This window comes from Pteronotus mesoamericanus, unplaced genomic scaffold, assembly GCF_021234165.1.
Source record: "Pteronotus mesoamericanus isolate MK-2021 breed Mesoamerican mustached bat unplaced genomic scaffold, CSHL_Meso_final scaffold_167, whole genome shotgun sequence".
In the NCBI taxonomy this organism is placed as follows: Eukaryota; Metazoa; Chordata; class Mammalia; order Chiroptera; family Mormoopidae; genus Pteronotus; species Pteronotus mesoamericanus.
The window spans coordinates 46,767,598-46,794,207 of NW_026555308.1; the positions used below are offsets into that span (position 1 = coordinate 46,767,598).

At 37.2% G+C, this 26,610-nt stretch overlaps 1 protein-coding gene across 1 annotated transcript in view; it reads left to right on the forward strand.

Moving 5' to 3' along the window:
• The first annotated feature begins 6,550 nt into the window (after window positions 1-6,550).
• The window catches only part of SLCO6A1 (solute carrier organic anion transporter family member 6A1), a 91,351-nt gene continuing 71,291 nt past the window's right edge, over window positions 6,551-26,610 (forward strand). The window contains exons 1-6 of the mRNA XM_054589351.1: window positions 6,551-6,977; window positions 16,254-16,514; window positions 17,409-17,591; window positions 19,483-19,579; window positions 24,280-24,395; window positions 25,191-25,300. Of these exons, the coding sequence (XP_054445326.1) occupies window positions 6,551-6,977; window positions 16,254-16,514; window positions 17,409-17,591; window positions 19,483-19,579; window positions 24,280-24,395; window positions 25,191-25,300 (1,194 nt within the window). The remainder of the gene's footprint in view (window positions 6,978-16,253; window positions 16,515-17,408; window positions 17,592-19,482; window positions 19,580-24,279; window positions 24,396-25,190; window positions 25,301-26,610) is intronic.

Consider the following 26,610-nt stretch of genomic DNA (forward strand, 5'->3'; position numbering starts at 1 on the left):
TATTTGAGTAGCCCAAACTGGTGTTATTTACTTTGTGTAGTTTACCATTGTGAAATACAGTGAACAAATAAAAGTGGAATCACTGGAGCCAAGCTATGATATTATTGACTTCAAGTGAGTTAAGGTGTAAGAAAATGATAATCCTTGTTTTAACTGTCTCTGGAAACTAAACAAGGATTGTTTAATCTTTGAAAAGGTACTGGACCAATGGGAACAAACTTGCAGAAAAACCACAGCAGAGTCAACAGCAACGACAGAGGAATGAAGTTCAATAAAAGTGGAACAGGAATAAGGATATTGTACAAAAATGAAAAGTAAATATGAGATGTCTACAGTAATGAAAAATGCTTTTGAGAGGATGGGGGAAGTAGACTAATAAAAATAAGGAGTAAAGCCCAGGTTGAGAGAGGAGGAAAAAAGAAAAAAAAAACAGGAGAGAGAAAAAAGTGAAATAAAATACCTCACTTGGGTGACCTGGGGCAGGGCAAAGGTGAAATGGAGTAAGACAGCAGGAGAGTATTCTACGGGATTTAAGTACAAACAAGTACTGAACACATAGGAGTTCCTTTGGAGAAGTACAATAACTGATATTTCACCCAACTAGTGTATAAAAGGTGAAAAAGAAATACGACTCTTATTAGAAGGGAAAAAGAATGTGAGCTGGCTTAAGAAAGAGGAGCATTAATGCGAGGCTAAAGGGAGGAGAAATAGAGTAAAGGAGAGAAACTTGGTGTAGCGTGAGAGAAAATAAATTTAAACACAACAGTAGTAAAGCTCAGGAAGATGGCAAAATGGATTAAGACCAAGAAAGGGTGCCGTGTGGGATTTGGATAACAAGAGTGTGATAAGAAATATAGAATCTGAATAAAAAGAATAAAAATAAAAGACTAAGATTGGTGTGTTATTTAGGATACAAGTGACATGAAAGAAGAAAAATTAAAATGCAATATGAAAGGGAGAATAAAAAAAATCAAACAATAAAATAAAACAAAAACCCTAAATAAACAGAAGGAAGGTAAATAAAAAAAAAATGCAAGTTCTTGAAGGATAGCAAAGTAAAATTTGTCTCAGCTGTTGCTCTTCACCTTCTGACTTCTTTCTGGATCTGTCTCCGGTTTTCTCACAGCTCCAGGTCTTATCCTCTTACTTTTGGGGGCGAAAAGAAGCTTCCTGCCGGTTTTAAAGCTGCCAAGCCAGTTTAGAAGGTCTTCCTGGGTCCAGCAGGCAGAGTGGGGCTAGACTCCGTTTTTTCCCTTTCCTGTGATTCGGGAAGGATGGGGACTCAGCCTGGGCTACAATAATCACAGGTGCCCAGTTTCTGGCCCACACCCTGAGAGCTATGTGTGGTTGCACTGTTCACTCCATTTGTGCAGGCTGGCGTTGATAATACACCTCGTTTTGCAACCCTTTGATCAGTCCTTGGGCTGTACTGAGTGGGAGCAAATGGCGCCCACCCTCCTTCCTCTTCGTTGCTCTGGCTCCAGTAGGTGGAAAAACCTGCAGGGCAGCTCAGTTCCCCTATTGAAAAAAGTCCCTCTGGGCGCCACTGCCTCTCCAAGCTCCTGTTTGCCCTCCTTTGATCAATCTGTGAGGTGCTCTGAGTAGGAGCAAATTGCACCAACACTTCTCCCTCTTCTCTGGCTCGGCTGCTGTGCTTGCAGGGTCCCTGCACAGTGGCTCAGTTCCCGTTTTGAGGAAAGTCCTCGTGGGTGCTGCCTGCCACTCCTAACAAGTGCCAGGCTTTTCACACAGCTCAACTCTCTGATCAGTCCAGAGTCTACCTCGGTCATGGCCAGTCATGGCTCATCTCTTCTCCCAGGTCCAGGTGTCATCCGGCTCCCCAGTTTCTCCAGCAATGGCCACCCAGCAGGGGTATGCCACTGGCTGCGTGTCACTCACTGCCTTTCTATCCCCTCAGCGACTTTGTGCTTCCAGGTCTCTCCTGGTGTGGGTCTGGGAGTTACCTGCTCTAGGACGGGAGGGAGCTGCTAGGTAGCTACCACTCACCCGGCTCTCCAGTGTTTCCCCCGGCAGCTGTGGTCTCCAGCACAAGGCCTGAGGGCCTTTCCATAAGCCTACAAAAGCTCCTTATCGCCTGTTATTAAGCATCATCCTCTGTACACTTGGGCTTTCAAACTTCTTATCAGCTGGGATTCTGTTGGCTGTTCACTCTGATCTTCAGAAGATTGGCTAGGTGTCCCAGGTGGGTGCACAAGCAAGTGGACTTGGCTCCTATCTCCATCGCTGTGGTCTTCCTACCAATAAGTTGTTTTTTTTTTTTTTTAAATGTACACTGATATGACAGCTGTCACAATATAATCTAACAAAATTGTTTCAAATGTAGTTAAAGACAACTAAGCGCTACAAGGCCCATCTTACAGAAAAAAACAAACAAACTTTTTGGCCCCCCTGACATTGTGCCTTACATGAATTGATCTTCAGATGTTAAATCAACTGTGCATTCCTAGGATAAATCGCACTTGGTCATAAAATATAATTCTTTCTATATGTTGTTGGATTTGGTATGCAGGTATTTCGTTAAGGATTTTTCACAGTTCTTGACACATTTTCAAAAGATATTTCGCTGGATAAAGAATTTTTGGAGATCTTTTTCATATTTTCAAGGCATAGTTTCATTGTATTATGACCTATATATTTCTGTTCATATAACAGAAATTACATGTACCTATAATTTGTTTCCCTACAAGTTTTGTTTCTCTTTTCTCTGACTTCCTTGAAACTATTGTAATGAGTTTAGATTTTTAGTAGTTTGACTATGATATGTCTAGGTGTCCTTTTTGTCATATTTATCTTGCTTACAATTTTCTGAGATTATTGCATATGTGGTTATACATATTTCATTAGTTTTGTAAAATTTGTGACCATTGTATCTTCAAATAATTTTACATCATGTTTCCTGTCTGTTACCTCAATTGTACATATGCTAAACCATTTAATACTAAATTCAAGACATTGTATATAGAAGAAAATTGGAGACTGATGTATTTATACCTAGAAGTGATGATTCTTCTTTGGTTATTAATGTAGGTTTGTTGATGTCAACAGAAATAGAGTTGGATTTGGGTTGTTGTTGTTGTTGTTGTTGTTATATTTATTGTCAGTGCACCAAAGGCTTAAATTTTTCTAATGGTCTTGCAGTTACTGTGTGTTTTATGTGAAGCCTTGAATGCTTGAGAGTTTGCAGCAGTTCTAGTATGTCTGTGTCAGAGTTGGAGCTTCCATCTGTTCTAAATCAGCTCTATGATGGAGTACTATTGTTATTAATTCTGGCAGAGCTCATAAGGGAAGTAGGTTCTTCTGGTCCAGTCTCAATCTTTGGCCCTGAGTGCCTGAGCTTCAAGGGTCGAACTTTGACTGTTTTAGTGGTGGTTCTTGGGAAGGAAAGACATTCCTGCCCCTCCCTCTTTGGCATGGTTTTTATTTCTATCCTTCCCTCTGGTGGAAACCAACCTTTGGGTGGGCTACAGGGCAGTATGATTTCCTGTTCCTTCCTTAATGGTAAATGTCTTTTGCTCTGTCCCTCTTCCTGTAACAGCTAATCTTTGCTGATAATCAGGGGGCAGGAAAGTTTCCTTTTGCAATCCTAGTGGCAGAACTGCTTTTGCTTTGCATGCTAAAAGGAAACACAGCACTAGGGATAGAAGAGTGAGCAAGTAAGCCTTGCAGCTTCTCCTTCAGTAGAAGCCTATCACCATCAAATGCATTCTTTATTAGGGAGGGTGCTCTTGCCCTGTCAAATGGCAATGATTCCCCTTGTTTTTGAGGTTCCTAGGGTTTATAAACTGTATACTATCCCTCACTGGGCCTTTAAGAATTCATTGAAATTTCAGGTGTTTTCTTCTTTCTTCTTTTGTGATTGCTATTGTGGTAGGCAATTAAACAGACTTGAGCAGAGCAAGGAGGGTACAGAAGGTCACCTGGTTGGAAAGCCCAGCTGCCTAACAATGGACAAAACTGGAAAAACAAGGACCTTGCCACCAGGGTGACCTTCCTTCCCTAGCATATCACAGGTCAAGTGGTTTAGACTCCCTGACCTTTCATATCACTTGTCATACAGACCCCCTGAACTTTCCTCCTCAGAGATAACATACGGTTATATTTCAGCTCCACACCCAGAAAAGCAGCAAAAAACAAAACAAAACAAAACAGGCCAAGGATGCCATAGATGACCTCTGGACCAGCTGCACTGACTAATGGTGCCTTGCCTGGGTGCCCCCCAGTCAGTGGAGACCACCAGCGTGAAAGGGCACAACTGGAAAGCCAATGGATATTCTATCGAGATCCTTCTGTGGGACCTGTCCTAAAACCCCTACCCTTAAAAGCCCTTCCAACGGAAGACCCAGTGTTCTCTCCCTCCCAGGAGTGCACCTGCGCCTTTCCCCTCTTCTTCCCTCTCTTCTTCCCCCCAGGCATGTTTTCCTTGCCTCCTTCTCTTTCCTAAACTCTAAGGGACCTTTCTTTTGCCTCTATAACTTGTTTCCTAAGCTCATTTCTACTACAGATCACTCTTTTTACTTCTGTGATTTTCTATGTTCTCTTACAGTTTGAGTCTTGGCTCTGAACTCTTTCCCAGACCGAACATAAGTACTGAGGTTGCTGACTCAAGGTCTTGTCTGACCCCACAGGTCTAATACCTGGTGTCTCTGCCATAGGAGAAACAGTTGGTGTGTCCCGTTCTTTTTTCTAAGTTTGTTAGCCTTTGGATTCATTTTATCTTTGTTGTTACCTTGTTGCTTTGGAAAATAGCCCTCTGATGGGCAGAAAAGGTGATAGTATTTTATTTTACCCTGCTTCCTTTTTGATTATTGTTCTTAAGAGTGGAGTAAACAATCTACTTGGCTCTCTATGTTCTGAGTAGAAGCAAAAGTCTTAGTGCTATTTATTTTGAACAGAGCTGTCTTTTCCCTTCTGAGGCAGGAGACAGTTAGGAAGGAGGAAACTCCAAAGGTGCCCCAGGGCTAAGATAAAGAACATGGATAAATGGCAGAGACCCTGTCCTAAATCTGGTAGTTTCTGCATCTGGAAAAGCATTAAATCATAGTTAATCAGGACTGCACCTGCACAGAAGATGCTACCTGACCCCTACTTCATTATAATAAATTAGCATTGTGGGACCCTCTTTCCAGTAGCCAATCAAGGAAATCATGGGAGACACACCGTAAGGAATAAAAGTCCTCTAGTCCCTGAGTTCGGGGCTGCTGCTGCTACTACTGCAACTGCAACTGCAATTGCAACGGCAACGGCAACTGTGGCTGCTGCTGTTAGGCTCTTCTCCCCTCTTCTCTGCCCCACTCTGCTCAGAGTTGGCCTGCTCCCATGTTCTGTGTGGCTTAATAAATCTGCTTTTTCTCACTTTCTGCTATAAACTCTGTGTTCGGTTCAATTTTTGTCCACGATCACCAAGAACCTGGTTACCTGTGCCCACCTGTGACACTTCTGCTTTCAGACCATGCCCAGTCTGGTGTCGAAGTACAAAATAAGAGTCCCTCCACATTCTTACCTCCTGGGATCTGTTTCCTTTATGCTTATTAATGTCTTGAAGTGATGTGTGGGGCATCCTAGTCAAGTAGGAAAGGAACATGGGAAAACGAGGGCATTGTTCCTTCTTATATAGTGACTAATGATCCCCTTTAGATATTTGACACACTAGGTCTCTCAGTATAGGTGAACATTTCTACTCACTGATGGGCAGAGAGCTCTGGGGAGGCAAGCTCAGGCCTCAGGGTAGTGGTGGGGCCTTTCTGCCAGCTCTTCAGTGATTTCTCCGTCCTGGTCTACCAGCCCCAGCACTTTGTAGCAGCACGAAACCTTGTTGAAGAGCTGGATTGTTTTGGTGATATAATGTCTAATCCATGGAAGGGAAGATAGTTTCAATTTTCCTGGGAAGTCACCATACCACATACATGGCCTGAATAACTTATACTTTGCCTAAGAAAAGAAAACTAATAAGAAGTTACATTTTTGAATAAACAACGCATACATTCCATGTCCTGTGTCCATTCTCCTATATCTTTTTTAGTTAAGACTTTTGCACTTGGGAAAGTAAATCATACTCTGGGTCCTAAATTAATAATTCTTTCTGTTCTTGGCTAGAGATAGAGTTTTTAGGATAATAATTTCTATGTGTAAAATACTTATGAGCATTCACTGGAACACTGTTTTATGAACTTTGCTGGTTTTGACAGTTTTTAGGTTGTTTCTAGTGAGATCATTCAACTCTAAAAAACAAAAAGTAATTTCTGGGGGAGTTGGAGGACACAGTTTCACTGTCCCATCATTGTATCTTTCTCTTTCCTTGCTCCCTAACAAGACGACTTCTCTTAGTTAGAGTTACGCTGGTTCTTACTGTGTTCACAGTTATCAGAATCCAGTAGTACCTTTTTTTTCTCTCCCTTTCCCACGTGGAAGCAAAGAGGAAATAGCCTTGGAAGTTTTCTCAGGGCAACTGTCAACCTTCTAGCATGGACGTTTGCCTCCAGCCCAAGAAGGAACGTTTCTTCCAGGGACTTGTACTGCGGGTGCTAATTCCATGACGTTCATGCCCGCGGGCCGGTCGGTTGGAGGAGTCAGAGCAGGTCGCCCCCGCAGCGTGAGCCACGCCCCGGGCCTCCGCAGGCGCCCTCCTGCCATGTCTGCAGCCCTAGCCCAAGTGGAGCCCCAGGCTGCCCAGGCTCAGCCTGCCCGGAGCCCAGCGCTCAGCACGGCTAGGAAGGCCAGGAAAAAATCCCAGTATATCACGGCGGTTTCAACTACCGTGATCAAATTCCGCAATTTCAAGAAAAAAAAGAAAAGAAGCAAAAGTAAGGCCATATCCCCCATTATCAAGAAGCAGAGAGAACAGGATGAAAATTTGCAGAAGTCCTGCGGTTTCGGCTATATAGTTCTTCCCAGATGTCAGCGATGTAATAATTTCCACTGCTTTCTGATTTTGTTTTGCATCCTGCTGTTTTCTCAGGGTGAGCCTGCGGGGGAGGGCGTGGGGGAGAGGGAAAGGTGTGTAGGTGGGGGAGGCAGGAGAGGGACCAGGTGGTCCAGCTTGAAGCAGCTGTCCGCTGACGTTCTCGAGGTACAGTTAGGTATGGCTAGGATAAACGCTTGCTAAATGGGCTGCTACCGTGGCTTTGGACTTCTGTCATGGAAAACCTTATTGACACAGTTACCCCTAACAATGTGGGCGATAGGGGCTTGGCCTCCAGATGGACACCTGGAGACAGTAGTACTGAGTCATTAGTGGTTTTTGGTCACCGATACTGAGAAGCTCAGGGTTGAATCACTTAGGGGATTAAAGGTGAAAACAATTATTTGTGACCACCAGGTTGTTCCTGCTTTGGCCCACAATTTTGAGACACACTGGCCAAGTCATTTTCTGTCTGGATCTTGTTTCATTGAGTGTGAATTGAGGAGGGAGAGTTGGAACGTCAAACAATCTATATAGGAGAACCCAGACTCAAGGGTGTTTATCTTTGCCCACACAGTTTGAAGAACGTGAATTTGAATGCCTTTAGAGGGTCCTGCAATCCCTACTTAGCCGAGGCCCTCACCACTTTATTATACTTAGATTCTTTTATCACTAGCCTGTTTACCTTGATGGCATTGGAGTTTGCCGAACATGATCTCTTTTTTGGTCTAAAATGCTATGTCTAAATAAGCGCAATTAAAAAGGACAAAATGTGATTAGAATCATATGAAAGGAGCAAATACATGGTCATCAGTTTATTTTTCCTGAGATCATCAAAGACGTTTCTTTGAAGAAGAAGCATTTGAATTATGCCTTGATAAATAGGTATAGATCTGATATCCTGGGAGGTAGTTAAGGGATATTTATTGAATAAAGAAATGAATGAATAAATGGGATGTTTTGATAAATGAATGGTCAGATACATGAAAGCCTTTTTTCAGAATGGTGAATGACAGAATTGGCTGGGTGATGGTTTTACCTAAGAACAAAAAGGGTAATTATATTTATTTTATTTATTATCCCTCCACCCCACCAGGACCTAATATAGTAGCTGAGGCAGAAAAGACACTCAATAAATATGTGTTGAATACATAAATAAATAAAAAAGGAAAAGACAAATTGTGGCAATGTTATGAAGGTATTTAAATACTAGGTGGAGAATTTTGAAAAGACATTAGAAGGTGTTGACTTCCCACTAACGTACTAAGTGATGAGTAAGGTACTTTGTACGCATTTTCTTACTTAACATAACTTCCTTATTAGGTGAGTAATGAGGAGCCATTGAAGGTTTTTGAACAAGTGGTTAACAGTGAATGGTTTTAGTTCCACTACTTATTAACTGACTTCATATAGGTCATTAGCTCAGCTTAAGTATAATATTGAGTCTTCCATTCATAAAAGTGGTATATCTCTTCAGTTACTTATTTATCAATTGATATATTTATTGTTACATTTTAAACAATTTTGAAATGATTTCAAACATACAGAAAGGATGCAAAGAATTCCTGAGCACCCTTCTCCCAGATTCTCTAGTTGTTTACATTTATCGCTCTTGTTCCTTCACCTTTTCTTTCCCTATACATACAGATTTTTTCAGACATGGTGTCCCATTATTGCTGATACCCCAGTGTGCATCTCGCCAAAAGGAGGACACTCCCCTCTCTAACCGCCCTTCGCCCTGAAGTCAGGACTGTCAGTGCACACTGCCTTCACACTTGTAACTGATGGCCCCACTCAGATGTTTCCAACGGTCTCACTAGTGTCTCCTTCTCCTTTTTGGCCCAAAATTCTATCCAGGCACATGTATTGCATTTAGTTGTTATATTTTAGATGACTCCTTTAATCTGCGACACTTCCTCCTCATCCCTCACTCTGTCTTCTGTGTCTTATGTCCATGCAAGTCTTAAATATGTGGGTTTTTATTCCTTATGCTGAACTTCAACCTGGATATGGTTGATGTTCCCTTACAAGACCCAGGCCATGCATACCTGCCGGCCTGTTTGCCTCTCTTCATCCCTTTCTCCCTCCATTGTGTGATTTGTTTTTCTTTTTTTTAACCTGTGCCTTTTTTGATGAAAAGGGGGTTCAGTTTTTAAATTTAAATTTTTTTTTTTTTTACTGATTGATGGGAGAAAGAGGGAGATTTGTTGTTTCACTTATTGATGCATTCTTTGCTTGAATCTTGAATGTGCCTTGATGCAGGATCAAACTGAAACCTTGGTGTATCCGCATCAGGAAGACACTCGAACCAACTGAGCTATCCAGTTTAGGACAGTGTTCAGTTTGTTAAAGTCCAAATTGTTAATTTTTAATGGTTTATTCTTTTCGGTTTCTATCAAAAAAAGTATTGCCTAAATCAAGATCTTAAAGATTTTTTGCTTTGTTATCTTTTAGAAATTTTTATGCTTTACCTTGACCGGCGTGGCCCACTGGGTCAGGTGTCGTCCCACAGTGAAAGGTCCCTGGTTCCATACACTACAGGTCATCTGTGAATCGGGGCAGTTTTACTTCCTTCTTCCCAATCTGTATGTTTTTTGTTTTTTTTTCTTTGTCTTTCTTTGCTACACTGGTTATGACCTCCAGTAAAATGCTGAGTAGAAATGAAAAAAGTGAAGTTCACTTATTTTTATTGATTTTAGGTAGAAATCATTTAACCTCTCACAATTAAATATGTTAAGTAGTTTTTTTGTAGATGCCCTTTATCAGTTTGCAGATGTTCCCTTTTATTATTAGTTGGTTGAGAATTTTTATCATGAATTGGTGCTGAATTTTATCAAGTGTTTTTTTTTTCTGTATCTCCTGAGACCATTATATGGTTTTCCTTATTATTGTGGTTTTAATTTGCAATTCTTTGATTATTAGTCATGTTGAGCATGTTTTCATATCTCTGTTGGCCGTCTGTATATCCTCTTTGGAGAGAAAGTACATTGGATTTTTGTCATTTCCTTCATTCTGATGTTCATGTTGTTTTTGTCTTTCATTATTTTAATATAGTGAATTTCATTGATTTTTTAAATATATTGGACTGAAATTAATAAGGGCTATGGCTTTCTACATTTATTCTTGGCAAAACATTTAAAATCATAATAAACGAACACAACTTATTGGAGAGTTTTTAAAAGTATTTGTCAAAGAAAGATTCTATGAATAACTTTCAGCTGAAATATTTTAGTACAAAACAGAACTGAAACATTATTTAGTAGTGTTTTCTTAGATATATAATTGTAGGAAGTGTTTTCTCAATTAAAATATTATAAGCTACAGTGAAGAATCATTTGGAGACCTCAAGAAACTTCATATTTATTAACTATTATATTGAAGATCCACAACACCTCACTCAGGCTGAATGATTTAACAGAAGGCCTGAGGACCCAGAGAGAGGTGTTATATTCATGTTATGATTTATTAAAGTGAAAGGATACTAATTAAAACCAGCAAAGGGAAAAGGCACATGGGATTGAAGTCTAGAAGAAACCAGGCCCAAGCTTCCATGTGTCCTGTCTTAGTGGGGACATATGGACATGCTTAGTTTTTCCAGCCACAATTTGTAATAGCACATACAAAGAATTTCCAACCAAGGAGGTTCACATGAGCCTCAGTGTCCAGGATTTTCTGGGGCAGGGTCAATCATGTAGGCATGCAGAATCTATGTGACTGACTTTAGCTACTCAGACTCCATTACCCTCCAAACCACCCCCTCCCACACCAAACAATGTGTTCACCATAAATATATTGCTAACATAAGTTAATCAGATTGATACAGCCTCAAGCATACAATAGATATTCACCTTAAATCACCTTGTTAGTATAAACTATCTGATCCAATTGGTACTGTGTGGCCCAAGGCTTCAGGCATCTAAAAGCACTCTTAACAGGCAGAATATTTGAGGGCTCATTTTCCAGGAGCCAAAGGTCAGTCTTAAACATAGGTCTTTTTTGAGCAACCGAGGCTTGCTGAGTCAACCTTTGCTGCAAAACTATAAAAAGCAACTTCGATGAATCACAGCTAAATTCATGAGAACTGTTAGAAATAAGATCATATTAAAATATATATTCTTCAAGAAAATATTAATAACATTTTATTAGAGATAAACATGGCTAAGAAATTGGTTAAAGTATGTATCAAATAATATTCCTTATAAAAATATTATGAGAAATAAAGATGTTTGAAAAGTTTTTGTCTAACTTTTAGCTTCATCAATGTAATAAAACTAATTTATCTATAAATTATAAAAATCGTATAATTTTTGCTATAGTACTTTATACCAAGCATCAAACCAGGGAAAAACAAACCATCCCTGAAAGGTAGGAATCTGGATTGGTTATCTGACATAATTGGGCTTGAAAGCAGCAAAAACAACAATATTTGTGCCTGTTGAAAATGGTACACTGGGAAGTCCATGGCTTATACTGACAAAAGAGTTACTTAATATGTTGCCTGAGATAAAGTTCTTATTGAAGGCAAGACTTTGGGAGACCAATAGCTTCTGCAACTGACTTCTCTGGTGGAACTTTATACTACAAAGATTCTGGGATTGATTGACTGACTCCTTCTGACTGCTCTGGAAAGTTTACAGAAAGAAAATGAGTTTAGGACACAATTAGAAAACATGTGAGTTTCTCTGATGGTTGTAAGACAATCTCATCACTTCTAGCCACATACTACATGTTTTGAATAGTCCCAACCCTAATTCACGGTTGAAGAGTTACAATACAAGTTGAATGCATGGATTCACGAGATCACTTATGTGAGAGTTGAGGCATTGATTGGAGAGGAGTGAACCCTGAGAACTGGGATAAAGGCATTTGGGTGGAATTCAATGAATCTGAGGACCATCAATTCTGAAATTCCAAATCTCCTTTCCTAGTAGGAACAACTTTTCCTCCTACAACTGAAGAAAAAGCAATTCTTTGCTTGAAGACACTGAATTTATCTCGCCTGACTTAAGGGAATGCTGATTGCCTTCATGACCCACCCCACTACCCCTTATTGCTGTAGGACTCATAACTAGAATCAGACCCCAGCCTTCCCAGGATGACTAATATGAAGTGAATAATGTCTTAAACATCCAAAATTTGCCTGCCACTTCAATGACGTCTCTAGGGATCAATTGGTTCAGAGTGTGCAGGGCTAACTCCTCTAACGTATAGGAAAAGTTTCTTCATATGTACCAATCATTACTAAAAAAGAAACAATCTTTTGTGCCTATGGTTTTTCAAGGTGGAATTATGCAATTGTAACATAAAAGTCCCACTCAGAGGTGTCTCTGAAAAATTGAACAAATAGGAAATCCTCACAGTGGGCAGAACGTTGAGCAATATAATTGGATTGTCTGCATTTCCTGGATACCATGCTGCCATTGTCCAATAGTGACTAGGAGGGCCAGGTAAGTAGTATCTCTAAATGGGCAGAGTTATCCTATAAAAATATTCACCAAAAAAGTCCATTGCAGAGGAAGCTCTCAGTAATGAGGTATATAGATAGCCATCTGGTGAATATTAGCTGGCCCCTTTTCCCAGTCATTGCATGTCTTGTTCAATGGGGTCATGCTCAATTACATTAAGGATGGGGTTTATGCAAGAGCCGAATGCATGGATTTATCTTCACTGGAGCTGATCTGGCTATTGCACTGCTGAGCGCCTGACTTGCCAACCAGAAAGAGTCAACACAATCCAGGAAATGGCTCCATTTCCTGATGAAATCAGCCAGCTACTTGGAGGCAAGTTGATTGCATCATCTGATTTTATTATGGAGTAGGCAATAATTTCTTCTCACTGAAACAGGTATTTGTTTTGGATACAGATCCTTTTATCATCATATTTTTGCCAAAACAACTATAATTGGACTTAATGAATGCCTTATATACCATCATGATCATCTTATTCATTATCACATTGCTTTTAATAAAGAAATTCATTTTATAGCAAAAGAAGTACATTTAGAGAGTTCATGTTCATGGAATTCACTGCTCTTACTACATATCTCAATAGCGAGAAACTGTTGGCCTTGTAGATAATTACAATGTCCTACTGAAGACTCAGATAGGGCTCCAGCTAGGAGACAACAACCAAAAGTTTGGGATGCTATCCTATAAGGTTAAGTGTATGCTTTGTAATAATGTATATATGTTATGTGAATTGAGAGGTAGAAGAGCGAGTGAATAGGGAAGAAGGAAGTTATAAATATCAATGTGTCTCATAACCATTTAGAGAAATAAAAGCTGTTGCAACTGTACATTTTTCACTTTCTTGGTTTTTATATATACATTTCTGTGTATATTCCAATTTTTTACTTTTTTCTCATCCTTTGCCCTTATTATTTCATAAAGGAGTATCATAGACTATAACTTTACAATTTCATCTCTATGTTACAGAATATTTCTGAATTAGAAGGGGAATTAATACCCCAACCACAGAGATGGACACCGTTACTGACAGGGCATTTTTTGCCTTGGCCATTATCTTTGGCCACATCTAAAATGAGAGTTGTTAAAAAATAAATAAATAAAATAAAATGGGAGTTGAAAAAAAATTCTTTTGGATGCAGTGAAGTTTCCTGCTGTTCTTGGTCTGTTAAATTTTTGTGGTTCTAAGTTGGATTTATGATGTCTTGCAATAAAATTCCCTCACAAATTTAGTTAGGCCTATTGGATATTTGCTTAATTATTTATTTATATCCTTTATTGTTGGGAAATGCCCTATCTGGTTTCAGGAACTGTAGCCCCGTCAGCAGGTGAGAGGGCCCCAAGGCTGGGGCTAATCAAGGAGGCCTTGGGAAAACAGGCCACTGAGGAGATGAAGCCTGTCCCCATGGCAGGGGCACAGCCCCTACCTCCCTCATACCACCCTGCTTGGCCACATGGATGGCTGGTTAGTCAATGACGGGTAAGATCCCTCGATGGAAGAGGCAACCTAAGACAGGCACAGGTGTGTGAGCATCAGGGAAAAAACTTGGGGGACATGGAGAAAGGGAAAAAAGGTCCACACCCCTTGGCTCGGCTTTGATATGGCCGGGGTCCCCATTCTATCTGAGAGAAGTCTCCTTATCTCTTGGCAGCTCCCTCCCCCCACCTGGTTCAGGCTTGAAGCAATACTGGAGATAGCCCTAAATAGGATCTGGCAGTTCCCAGGGGAAATCAGGCCTAGAAGTAAATTCTTTAAAGCATGCTTTGTTCTTCCCCCAAAAGCTATGATAATTAGTTCTTGCTGGGAAGGAAATTTACATTATTCACAGACCCCAACCCTAAACCCTTTGGTGCTCTTATGTTTACACTCTCATGTTTACTCACCTCCTCTTGGACCCATGTAAATTGGTGTGTTCTTGCCATTTGTTTTCTTCAAAACATCATCTATTCTCTGTAAACATTAACATATTGATGTTAATATGTTAATTAACATATTAATTAATTAATTAATATGTTAATTAATTAACATATTAAGGGAACAAAGGGAAGCCATTTTTTTTAATTAATTTTTTAGTGGGACCACCTGTACATTCCTATTGCCTAGTCCCATTGGTAACTTTTTCAATAAAAGCCTTTGGACAAAGGGGCTTGGGGCCTTCTTCACTAGAGGGAAGAGCCAGCCATGCCCCTCTCCTGGCAGACAGACAGAGAAGTGTCTGGAATGATTTATTAGTTCCCCCGATCCGTGACAACCCCAGGGTGGGCTCTGCGGAATCAGAGCCCACCTCAGCTGGCCCTGAACAGTAACCCTCAGATCCAGGAGCCCTGTGCTCCACCACCACAGATGGCCCCCTGGAACAGGGACCCTCAGATCTCCAGAGTCTGGTGTCCCTACCTCATTTATACCTTTGCGATTTAGTTTTTATGTTTAAAAAAAATCTATATTTGTGATTGAACTAGAAGAATTAGCATTACCTTGATATGTATATTGTGACTGATTGGACAATGTATCTCCCTTTTTTAGGAAACGACTAACAAGGTCTTTGTAAGAATAATTGAAACATGTTAGGAAGATGCATGATGTTGTTGTTGCTATAATTGGTTATATAAATTTAAATATAGGAAGACGTATCTTGAGTGGTATAAAATGTGAACTTTGCGAGTTGTTTGTCTGTTGGCCATGAACTCCATTGTTCCCCTGCGGTACTCATTCCTGTTTGCAAGAAGACTGGCAGCCTGTAAACTGTATTTCCCAGATTCCCTTGCCAGCTGGCTTCACCTAGGTGTTACCAGTGAGAAGCTGTGGCAATAGATTTGAAAAAGGAACAAAGGGAAGCCATTTTTTTTGTTGTTGTTTAGTTTTTGCTTTCTGCTCCCTGTTTCTTCTGGTAGTCTTAGCAGCAACAGTAATCCTGGGGTTGTGAAGGCTCCAGGATTTAAGGTCAGTAACCACTGTAGCTCTATCAGCAGCGACAGTAGATGATTCAGCAGCACAGTGCTTATGGGCTCTGGCTCTGGTAACTGGAAGAGCAGCAGGAGCAACAGGTGATTGTGAGCCAACTCTCTGCATTAGCAAGAGTGTGGGTCCTGGTTTTCTGAAAAAGATAGTGAAGTGAGGTCCAGCAGTAGCAGCAGCAGCTCCTCCAGCTGCCCAGGTTCCAGCAATTTTGGTAGCATAGATATCCATTTTGATTAGCAACTGTTTCCCCTTTCCAATCCAACAAATGCATTACTTTGTAACCAACTCTATGCCAATTTCCTGAAAAAATAATTTAGTATGATTATTTTTTCCCAGCTGGATGTTGAGCAAGCATTTATTTAAAGTTCAAGAACATAACAAACAATACTCCATATTGTTCAAGGATGTATACACTGTCAAAAAAGTGTTAAGATGCGTAGGAAATGGTGAACTTCAAGTACAGGGTATGGGTTATGGAGGGAGAAAGAAGAATATGTTAAGGGAGTACACATTGGGCTTTGACTATTTTTTAAAACTGTTTTGATAACATTTTCTGTTCTGGATGGTAGATATTAGATTACTGTTTATTCATTTTTACTCATATAATTGAAATATAATACATCAAAATAAATGTTAGTGCCAAGGTGATAAAAATCATATTCAGTAAATTACTCATGAATATAGTATTTAAAAATAGCTGTTCGCAATAATTCCATTTGCAAATATTTCTTAGAGGTTAATGCCTATTAGTGTTTTAAAAAAAGAATCATTATATCCTTATAAATTTTAAACATTCAGAATAATGTGAAATAAATCTAAATCACAGTAAAATAAGTGTTGCTTTGTAATGGTGATATGTTTTGTCCTTAAAATGCCTGTTATTGCTTCCTTTTTTCTTTTTATATTTTAGGCATTATATTTGGTCTTGTAGATCTGAGCATTGATACGCTTCACAGGGGCGCTCTTCTGAAAACCACTGAGAGTATGCTGTTGTCATTGAGTTATGATATTTCATCTTGTCTGGTAGTGGTGTTTATATCATACTATGGAGGGAGAGGAAACACGATAAGATGGATTGTAGTTTCCTCCTTTTTAATAGGATTTGGATCACTTTTATTTGCTTTTCCTTACTATAGTGGTGAAAATTATCAGCTGAATATAGAAACTGAAGGTAAGATTTAAGTGATAATCTCATACTTCAAAATCACTTTTCATTTAAATCATCTCTAGGAACTTAAAATAGACTATGATACTTGTCTGTCCATACATCCATCCATCTTTATCTATTTATATGATCAAGTTTATTACACTAAATAATTGTAGCTCTCTAGTAATATATATCCATCCATTCTCTCAACTTCTCATGATCCTATACCCTTTCATGAAAGAGGTGGGGCTAAGAAGAAGAAATAATATTTTGTGATAATTACTTTGTGAAAATTATTTTGTGAAATTGTTTTTCTCTTCTCCATTTCTATATTTAAGTCTCTTGAGAACTTTAGTAGTTATGTTTTCCACAATATGCTTTAATTAATCCTTTAATTTTGGCTTCAGAACACACACATACAGCACAAACACAAACATAAAAAATCTTAACACACACAAAAAAGATCAGACATTTTCTAGCTACTCATACCATTTCAAAATGGGAGGGCTGCCTCATTTAGATATTTATAAATATATTTCAAATAAGTAGATTCATTAATTTGTAGAATATGTTTATAATATACTTTTATTTGGGAATGGACAGCTAATTGAACTAGAAGGTGATTTATTGAAAGAAGGGAATGAAATCACATCATTCCTATTCTTCCCTTTATTCTGTCCTGGCCAGAAAGGATGAGAAGTTAGGAAGTACTGCTTGAGACATATTAAAAAAATTACTTGATTAGCACTCATCAGGAGCCATGGGAGTAGAAATAGTACAATCTAGCTTCCTTTATGTCATCTTTATGTCATCTTGGTTATCGCTTGTAAAAGGTAAAATATTTTATAAAAGATACTGTGTATTTGTTGTATAAGTTTTGACCCATTTAACAAAAAAATTATAATTCTCTCTTCAAAGATATTTGCAAAGAGACGAAGGTTGTCAGAGCTTGCCAGAAACCCTTATCATTTCCATCAAAATATGCATCTTTCTTCCTCCTTGGGCAGATTGTGCAGGGAATAGCAGGAATGCCTCTTTATACCCTTGGAGTAAGCTTTCTTGATGACAGCGTTGCTGCACATTCAACTGGTATTTACATAGGCAAGTTTTTTTTTCCTTTCTAATATGATTTACCCATCCTGAATTTTTATTGAGATTCTATATTTTGGTGTGCATATCTAAGCTGATATACAAGTGCTAATTATTGGCTCTTATAATATATTGTAATGAGTGCTAACTTGTATGCCTGACTTCAAAATCACATTGAGCCGCTTAATTCTGAAGAGCTGCTTGAGATTTGGAATTATAGACAAATTGTCTGAAGGCCATCCTGAAAGATATAGAACAATAGGAAAAATACATTCCTAAGTAATAAAAACTGTACTCTTTCCATATATATGTGCGCGCGCACACACACACACACATACGCACACACATATGTCACATTAAATTATATAGGCTGCAGTTCATTTCTCTAGGAAAAAAATCTTAAAATTACCAAATTGAATTTCTTGAGTAGTTACATGTTTAACCTTTGGAGATACGTGTGGAAAGTTGCTGCAGTCATGTCCATAAGGGGAGAGAAACATTGTGTTATACCTCTTCAGTACTGTGGTGCTTAAACAGTCATCACTGCACTAAGTTCTTTACAAACATTAACTCAGTCTTTTGGGGGGTTCTTATATTTTGAAGTTAATCGAAACAATCTCATTTATCCCTTCATGGAGAGAATGTTACTTAATTGACCACAATGTAGTATCCTCCATTTATACAGTCTTAGGCTACTCTATCCTACAAAAGTAATGCTGGGGTATATCTCAGAATAATCTATGTATTTGCAATAGCTTCTAATCCTGCTAGATCATCTATTTGTACAGAGTTATCTAATTACCTGTTTTGAAAGAAAAATTGAAGTTGTTTTTCTATACTTTTTGTGAAGATGACTTCAAAGAAAATAGCATTTTGTACCAAAATAATATCTTTTTCATTAGAGATAAGGAAAGTCAGGCCAATATGCTAAAATAGATGATATTCATATACATATATGTGACACACACACACACATATATATACGCTTTAAAAAAATTGCAATGATGTATTACTCTCATGTGAGGGAGGAAACAAATATCTTTGTTTTACTTTTGGTTCTACTGAGTAGTAGAACACATCTATACACCACAGAGAGGAGCTTACTTTATTGCCACATCTTGTCACTCTGGCAGCTCAGATGAAAGATACAAAGGTGATAATAATGTATCATTATAAAGTATCATTTTGTTTTAGTACCACAAATTAAAATGAAAAGAGATATTGCATTTATATTTATATTAAATAAAGATATTTATATTTATATTAAATATTAATATATTTAGATTAAATACGGTCCAGTGACTTATATGATTAAAGTAGCTGAGTTTCTCTAATACATGCATTGGCTAATATGTATGGAGGTTAATTTTATGTGTAAGCTTGGCTTAGTTGTAACAACAAGTTGTTTAGTTAAACACCAGTCTAGATGTTTCTGTAATGTTTTTTAGATATGACTAACAGTTGTAATCAGTAGACTTTGAGTAGGAGATTACCCTCCATAATGTGGGTAAACCTCATCTAGTCAGTTGAAGCCTTTAGAACAAAGACTGAGGTTTTCCAAATAAGAAATACATCTATCTCCAGACTGCAATGGAGAAACTCTGAGTTTACCCAGCCTGCTGGCCTGCCCTGTGGATTTCAGACTTAATTAGAGACACAAGGCCATAACATTAACTCTAACCTGGATTTCCAACCTGCCAGCCTGGCATACAAACTTGGACTCGCCAGCCACAATTGCACAAGTCAGTTCCTTAAAAGTGCTCTTGCATTTATCTGCTCTGGAGAATCTTGACTAATAAAAGGTACTATGAAACTTTCACAAAGAATTCATTTAGGCGACATGACTTTTATTATGACAAAGCTGGCTTATATAGTTGTTTGGTGTTCAATATTCATTTTATAGGCCTTTTGGAAGCTTCAGTAACAATTGGATATGCTTTGGGTTATGCAATAGGAGCACCCCTCATTAAGACTGCTGAGAGGAGTACTTCTGATAAAATGTAAGCTATTTTCTTTCCTTTTTGTCTACATTTTGTAAAATATTTATTAGACTCTTTAGCTTATAAATATATACAGTTAATTTAACAACCATATTTTTAGAAAAAATATGTAAATTTTTCTGATATACACATATATGTATATACAAAAACATCTAAAATGTACATTTTTACCATTACTGCTTGAAATATAATTTTAAAAACACCATTTATAATGGAAAGCTAACTGCTAATTTTGCATATAGTTTTTATAAAAATTGTGGTAAAAAACATGTAACATAAACTTTACCACCCTAACCATTTTTAAGTATACAGTATAGTAGTGTTAACTCTATGAACATTGTTGTGAAACAGATACCTAGAATTTTTTTATCTTGCTAAACTAAAACTCTATATACATTGCACAACTTCCATTTTCCCCTTTCTCCCCAGCCCCTGGAAAGCACCATACTACTTTCTAAGAGTTTGAATGCTCTAGATACCTCATTGTAAATAGAACCATGCATTATTTGTCTTTTTGTGACTGACATTTCACTTAGCATAATGTCCTCAAGGTTAACCCCTATTGTAGCATATGACAGTATTCTTTTTTAAGGCTGAATAATATTCTATTTCAGGTATATACCACATTTTCTTACCATTCTTCTGTAAATAGACATTAGATTATGTCCAACTTGTATCTATTGTGAATGATTCTATAATTAACATGGGTATGCAAACATCTCTTCGAGATTCTGCTTTCAGTCCTTTTTGACATATACCCAGAAATGGAAAATGGTATTGTTAGGCCACATGGTAATTTTTTTTTTTTTGAGAACTTTCATACTGTTTTCCATAGTGGGTGCACCATTTTACATTCCCACCAATAATGCATAAGTTTTCCAATTTCTCAACATGTTTGCCAATGTTTATTTTCTGTTTGGTTTTGTTATTTGGTAATAGCCATCCTAACAGGTATAAATTGATATTTTATTGTGGTTTTTATTTTCATTTCCCTGATGATTAGTGATGTTGGACATCTTTTTCTATACTTATTGTCTATCAGTATTTTTTCTTTGAAGAAATGTCTATTCAAGTTTGTATGACCATTTTTAAATCAGAGTTTGTTGTTGAATTGAAGGAGTTTTTAAAAATGTATTCTGGATATTAGCCTTTTGTCAGATACATAATTTGCAAATATTTTCTCCCATTTAATAGCTTGTCTTTTCACTCACTTGATTGTTTCCTTTGTTTTGTAGTTTTTATTTTATTTTTATTGAATTTATGGGGGACACATCGGTTAATAAAATTATATAGGTTTCAAGTGTACAACTCCATAATACATCATCAGTATATTTCATTGTGTGTTCAGACATTTCTCAAGTAATATTTTTTTCTGATGCATATTCTTGGGCAAGGGAAACAAAAGAAAAATAAGCAAATGGGACTACTTCAAATTTTTGCACAGCAAAGGAAACGGTTAACAAAATGAAAAGACAACCTACTGAACTGGAGAACACATTCACCAATGATACATCTGATAAGGAGTTAATATCCAAAATCTATAAAGAGCTTATACAACTCAACACAAAGAAAACAAACAATCCAATTAAATAATGGACAAAGGATCTGAAAAGACACTTCTTCAAAGAGAACAATAGACATGAAAAGATGTTCAATGTCACTAATCATCAGAGAAATGCTGCATAGTTTTTGTGTTTGATGTAGTCCTGTTTGTCTTAATAAAGCACATCCATCCCTGTGGTTTCTCACACAGTATTGTCTCTGATTAGGGAACATACGATAAGACAAAGAAAGTGTGACAGTATGATAACTCTAGAACTCACTGGTCTTACTCTCTGCCTCCGTTATCCAGAAGTAGCTGGCTTGATGGAATGGTACCATGGTTTGGTGCCATCAACAGGTGTTTTTGGTGGAGTCTTTAGGGTTTTCTGTATATAGTACCGATAATATCTTTTTTAAAAAAGCTACCTTTACTTATTCCTTTCTGTTATGGATGCCATTTCTCCTCCTCCATCTCCCCTCCCCCTTCTCCTTCTCTCTCTCCTCCTCCTCCTCTTCCTTTTTCTCCTTCTTCCCTAATCGCTCTGGCTGGTACTTTCAGTGCTATGTTGAATAAAATGAGGAGAGTGGGCATTCTTGTCTTGTTCTTGATCTTAGAAGAGAAGGTTCCACTTTTCACCATAGACTATGATGTTAGCTGTGAACTTGTCATATGTGGATTTTGTTATGTTGAAATATGTTTTATCTATACCCACTTTGTTGAGAGTTTTTATCATGAATGGATTTTGAATTTTGTCAAATGCTTTTCTGCATCAGTTTGCATGACCATATAATTTTTATCTTTCATTATCACATTGATTGATTTGTGGGCATAGAACCATTCTTGCATTTCTGGAATAAATTTCACTGCATCATGGTGTATGATCCTTTTAATATTTTGTTGAATTAGGTCTGCTAAGATTCTGTTGAGGTTTTTGCATCTATGTTCGTCAGGACTATTTGCCTTTCATTTTCTATTCTTATAGTATCCTTGTCTGGTTTTGATTGTACACTTAAATTTAACTTCAAATTTCAATTTACTATTGCATATAATACAAGGCATGGACCAATATTTTATTTTTTTCTCAAAGGGCTATCTAGTTGTTCTAATGACATTTTAGATCATTTTATTTTTTTAAAATTAATTTATTTTTTACTGATATTAAATACCATCTTTATCATGTATTAAATTTCCCTATAAATATGATTTTTTTCTTATTTATTCTGATATATTTTTCTATTTCATGTCAATATTACAGTGTTTTAATAACTAAATATAATAACTAAGTTAACTAAACATAACTAGTTATATTTGATAACTAAGCTTTACCATATGATTTGCAATTTGGTTGAATAAGTCCTTACTCATTATTATCCATTAAGTATCAGGAGCTCTTTTTGTAAAATTACTTTCCAGAAATATTTGTTAATCTCAGGTTATAATTAAAGCATTTTTACTTGAATTACTAGAATTTATGTGTTAAATTGAGAATAATTATTATCTTTCCATTCAAGAATGCAATATGTAGCTTTATTTTCTCTGCTTTTCTTTTATGCCCTCATAGAGTTTTATGATTTTCTTTATTGAAGATATCCTATTAAGCTTACTCCTACTGACTTTATATATTTTGTTAGTTTTGTGCGTGGAATGTTTGTATTACTGCATTTGCTAATCCTTTATTTGTAGTAGGAGCAAATTATTGATTTCTAAGTTTGTCTTATATGTGTTACACTATTCAATTATTTGCTTATACTTTGTAGTTTTTAAAGTTTATTTTCCTTAAATTAAGTACTTGGCTACTTACATAAATCTGATAATAATATTATATGCAATATAATGTTATATATATAACATTAATATGTAATGTTATATTATATATTATATATTATTAATATATAATAACTATAACTATACCTATAACTATAACTATAATATATATATATATATATATATATATATATATATAGCTGGGTTCAAAAGCAAAAAAAATTTCTGAAAATTATAATTAATGAGGAAACATGTACCTCTAGTGACAGTCTGGAGTCAAAACTCTTTAAGCATAGCATATGTCTCCTGGATAATGGAAGTCAAGATTCTAACCATGTGTCATTGCACTTTGGAATTAGTATCCCTGAATAATGTAGCAATGGCTAAGGAGTTGGCCCATCAATAAAACAGAATATTTTCTGCATTCTATTTCCACAAGGAAATTCTTGTGGCATTCTATTGCTACAAGCAAGCTTCTCCTCAGGTGTCTGTTGGCAGTAGAGTCACTAGTGAGAAACCAATACCTCCAAAACTTTAGTCCCTAAGGATGTGGATATTTTCTCATAATGGCTGGTTGGACAAGGTTTTAAAGGTGTGTGATACTAAAGAAAATGGCAGCAATGTAGTAATCAACTTTCCTAAATATCCTCCGTAAACGGTACAAAATAACTTCACAACTATGTAAATTCTCCACAAAATCATTCTTTGAAACAAAGAATGCTGAAATTGTAAAAGAACTGTGAATAAAAAGAGAAAATTAAAAAATCCCAGCATAGGATCCTTCACATTCCCATCCCACTTGGCCCACTGGGAGGCTTCGTGGTTTATAAAGGTGGGGTGAGAAAAATTGCAGGGAAGAGAGAAGACAATGGCTTAACAAAGGGTCCTCAGGATGATTATGATCATTAGAAGGGTAACTCTTAGTCTGAGAACTTAGAGAAGAGACTACAAGAAACAGAGTTCATAATAAATGTGATTTAAAGGTTTAGTTGTGCAACTTAAAAGGAGTATTTTTACTAAAGGGCTAGGTGCATGGTTTAATGGGGCAAGAATGATTTTAAAGGAGAGGTGGGGTTTAAAGAAATAATCTTCCAAGTGCATAACTTCTGTTGGAGAAAAAAGTTAAAAATGGTCAAAGAATTAGTCTTCACCACCTGAGTGAGCAGGGGAGAAGTTGGAAAGGGGAATATTCAGTATCCTAGAGGACAAAAGGGAAATACGTAATCGGAGGACTCATAACTACTCATTCTCAGCAAAACAAACCACAGGGACAAATTAAGAGAAAATGTTTCATTTCTCATTCTATCTTTTTCTTTTTCTGTTAGATTATGGTTTTGTTTGTAATAAAATACACAAACTTGAAATTTTTCATTTGTTTTTATTACAGTATCAGAGACAATGTTAATAATGAACACTGGCTGCAGACATGGTGGATTCGTTTTGTTTTTGTCTCAATTATTGCATGGTCTACATCAATACCATTGTCATGCTTTCCGCAGCATATACAAGGTGACTGTAATGATATAATTCATTAAATTATAGGACAGTAGATTCCTCATGTTTCTCTCTGTCATGAAGATACAGGGACATGTGATATATAGTCTTTGAACAAATGAAGCCTCATGTGGCTAAATACTATTTTAAGTACCAGACTTTTATTAGCCCACATTTTTTCCTCTTAGTCATTTATTTTTTTAAAAAAATCCTTTATATATAGCGTTCACCAGTTTTCTCAAAGACATAAACATATTTACATCTATTTACCTAACATTATTTAATACACATACTACCTCACAGAACTGTTGTAAGATAAAATGATAACTATTCAAATTCTTTTAAAAACATTAAAAAAATACACGTAACATTAGATAAATCAAATATTCTCTTAATGGTAGTACATTTCATTGGCACAAAATATTTTTAGTAATATCAAAGATTACTCTTTCATATTTTAGGTCTATGCTGTCAAATGCTGTGGTAACTTGCCTCATGTGGCTATTTAAATTTTAAACTAAATTGTGTTAAAAATTCATTTGCCCAGTCATTGGAGCTACATTTCAAATGTTTAATGGCAGCAGTATTGTACAGTGCAGACATGGATAATTTTCATTATAACAGAATGTTCTTTAGGACAGTACTGTTAGAAAAATGTAGCTTTTACTTAATTAGATTGACTTTAGCTTGTTCAAACATAACTCACTTGGCATTCTAAGAAAAACTAAGTTTATTAGGATGTGTATGTGTGCTTATATATATGTTTTTGTTATTTGAATATGTCAAGATTCTTTTGCTTGTTAATGTTAGGTACAACAAAGATAAAAACTGGGAAACCCAAAAAGCTTCCTTTTTTGGATAAGAAAAATAAAGATCAGGAATCTGGAACCAGTATCAAAGATTTATTTGCTTCTGTTTGGGTAAAGTAAAATATTTTACATGAATAAGCCTACTAAGTTGACTTGTACAATTTTCTAATAGTGAATTTAAGAAAGTAGTAATAAAATGTTCAACTTAAATCTGAGTGGGGCTTTTGAAGTCTTAATTAACCTATTTGTTTTATGGATAATGAAAAACAGGACCCAGCTTACCGAAGAAGCATTTTCAAGAACTTAGCTAGTGTCAGATGTTGGGAACTGTCCCACCTGGTTTCAGGGTCTATAGCTTTGGCAACAGGTGAGAGGGCTCCAAGGCTGGAGCTGAGCAAGGAGGCCTTGGGAAAATAGGCCACTAAGGAGACAAAACCTATCCCCCTGGCAGGGCCCCTCACATCACCTTGCTTGGCCCTGGAAGATGGCTGGTTAGTCAATGCCAGGTAAGACTACTCAATGGCAGGAGCAACCTAAGACAGGCACACTTGCATAGGGGCTATCATAGAAGGACTTGCGGGACACAGAGAAGGGGCAGAAGATCCTCACCCCTCGGCTTTGTCATGGCCAGAGTCCTCATTCTATCTGAAGGAAGTCTCCTTATCTTTTGGAGGCTCTGCTCCACTCGTGCGACCTGGTCAGTGAAACAATACTAAAGGCAGGTATAGCCCTAAACTGGATTAGTTGGTTCCCAGGGACAATTAGGCCTGGAAAAGGAATGCATTAAAGCCTATGAAACTTACTTTGTCAAGAATGCCCTTGAGTGAATGAATACTGATGTTTGGGGTCGAGCATAGGATGAGATCAATTTCTCAGGTTTCAGGACTGAATGGGTGCCACCCTGTCTACCAGACCCTGATCTGAGGCAAATCTCTGTTTTCCTTGAATTGTTATCTATGATTTCACTCTGTTTTCTGTAAATATAGTCTTTGACATTGATTGATGAGCTTTGCATGCATGCTGTATACCCCTGTACATATTCTCAATAAAAGCCACTTCAAGAAAAGGGCTGGGAAATTCTCCACTAGAAGGAATCTCCACCCCCTTTTCTTGGCAGACCAAAAGTGTCTCAAATGAGTTATTTTCTTCATCTGTAGCAATCCGGGGGCATTCTGTGGGACAGGGTACCCTCCCCTCACTTGGCACCTGAACAGGGACCCCACAGTCAGAGACTGGTACCAAGTGTTTTCCTTCTTCTATTTCTCTTATATTATTTTGTGTTTATTTTTTCATGCTGTAATATAGGCATTAACATTATATATTTTAAAATTATATTTAAATGACTCAGAAGAGAAATCTAAAAGTTAACACATATTCTAACAAATATCATCTTTTATTGAAAATATCTCATCTCAATATCA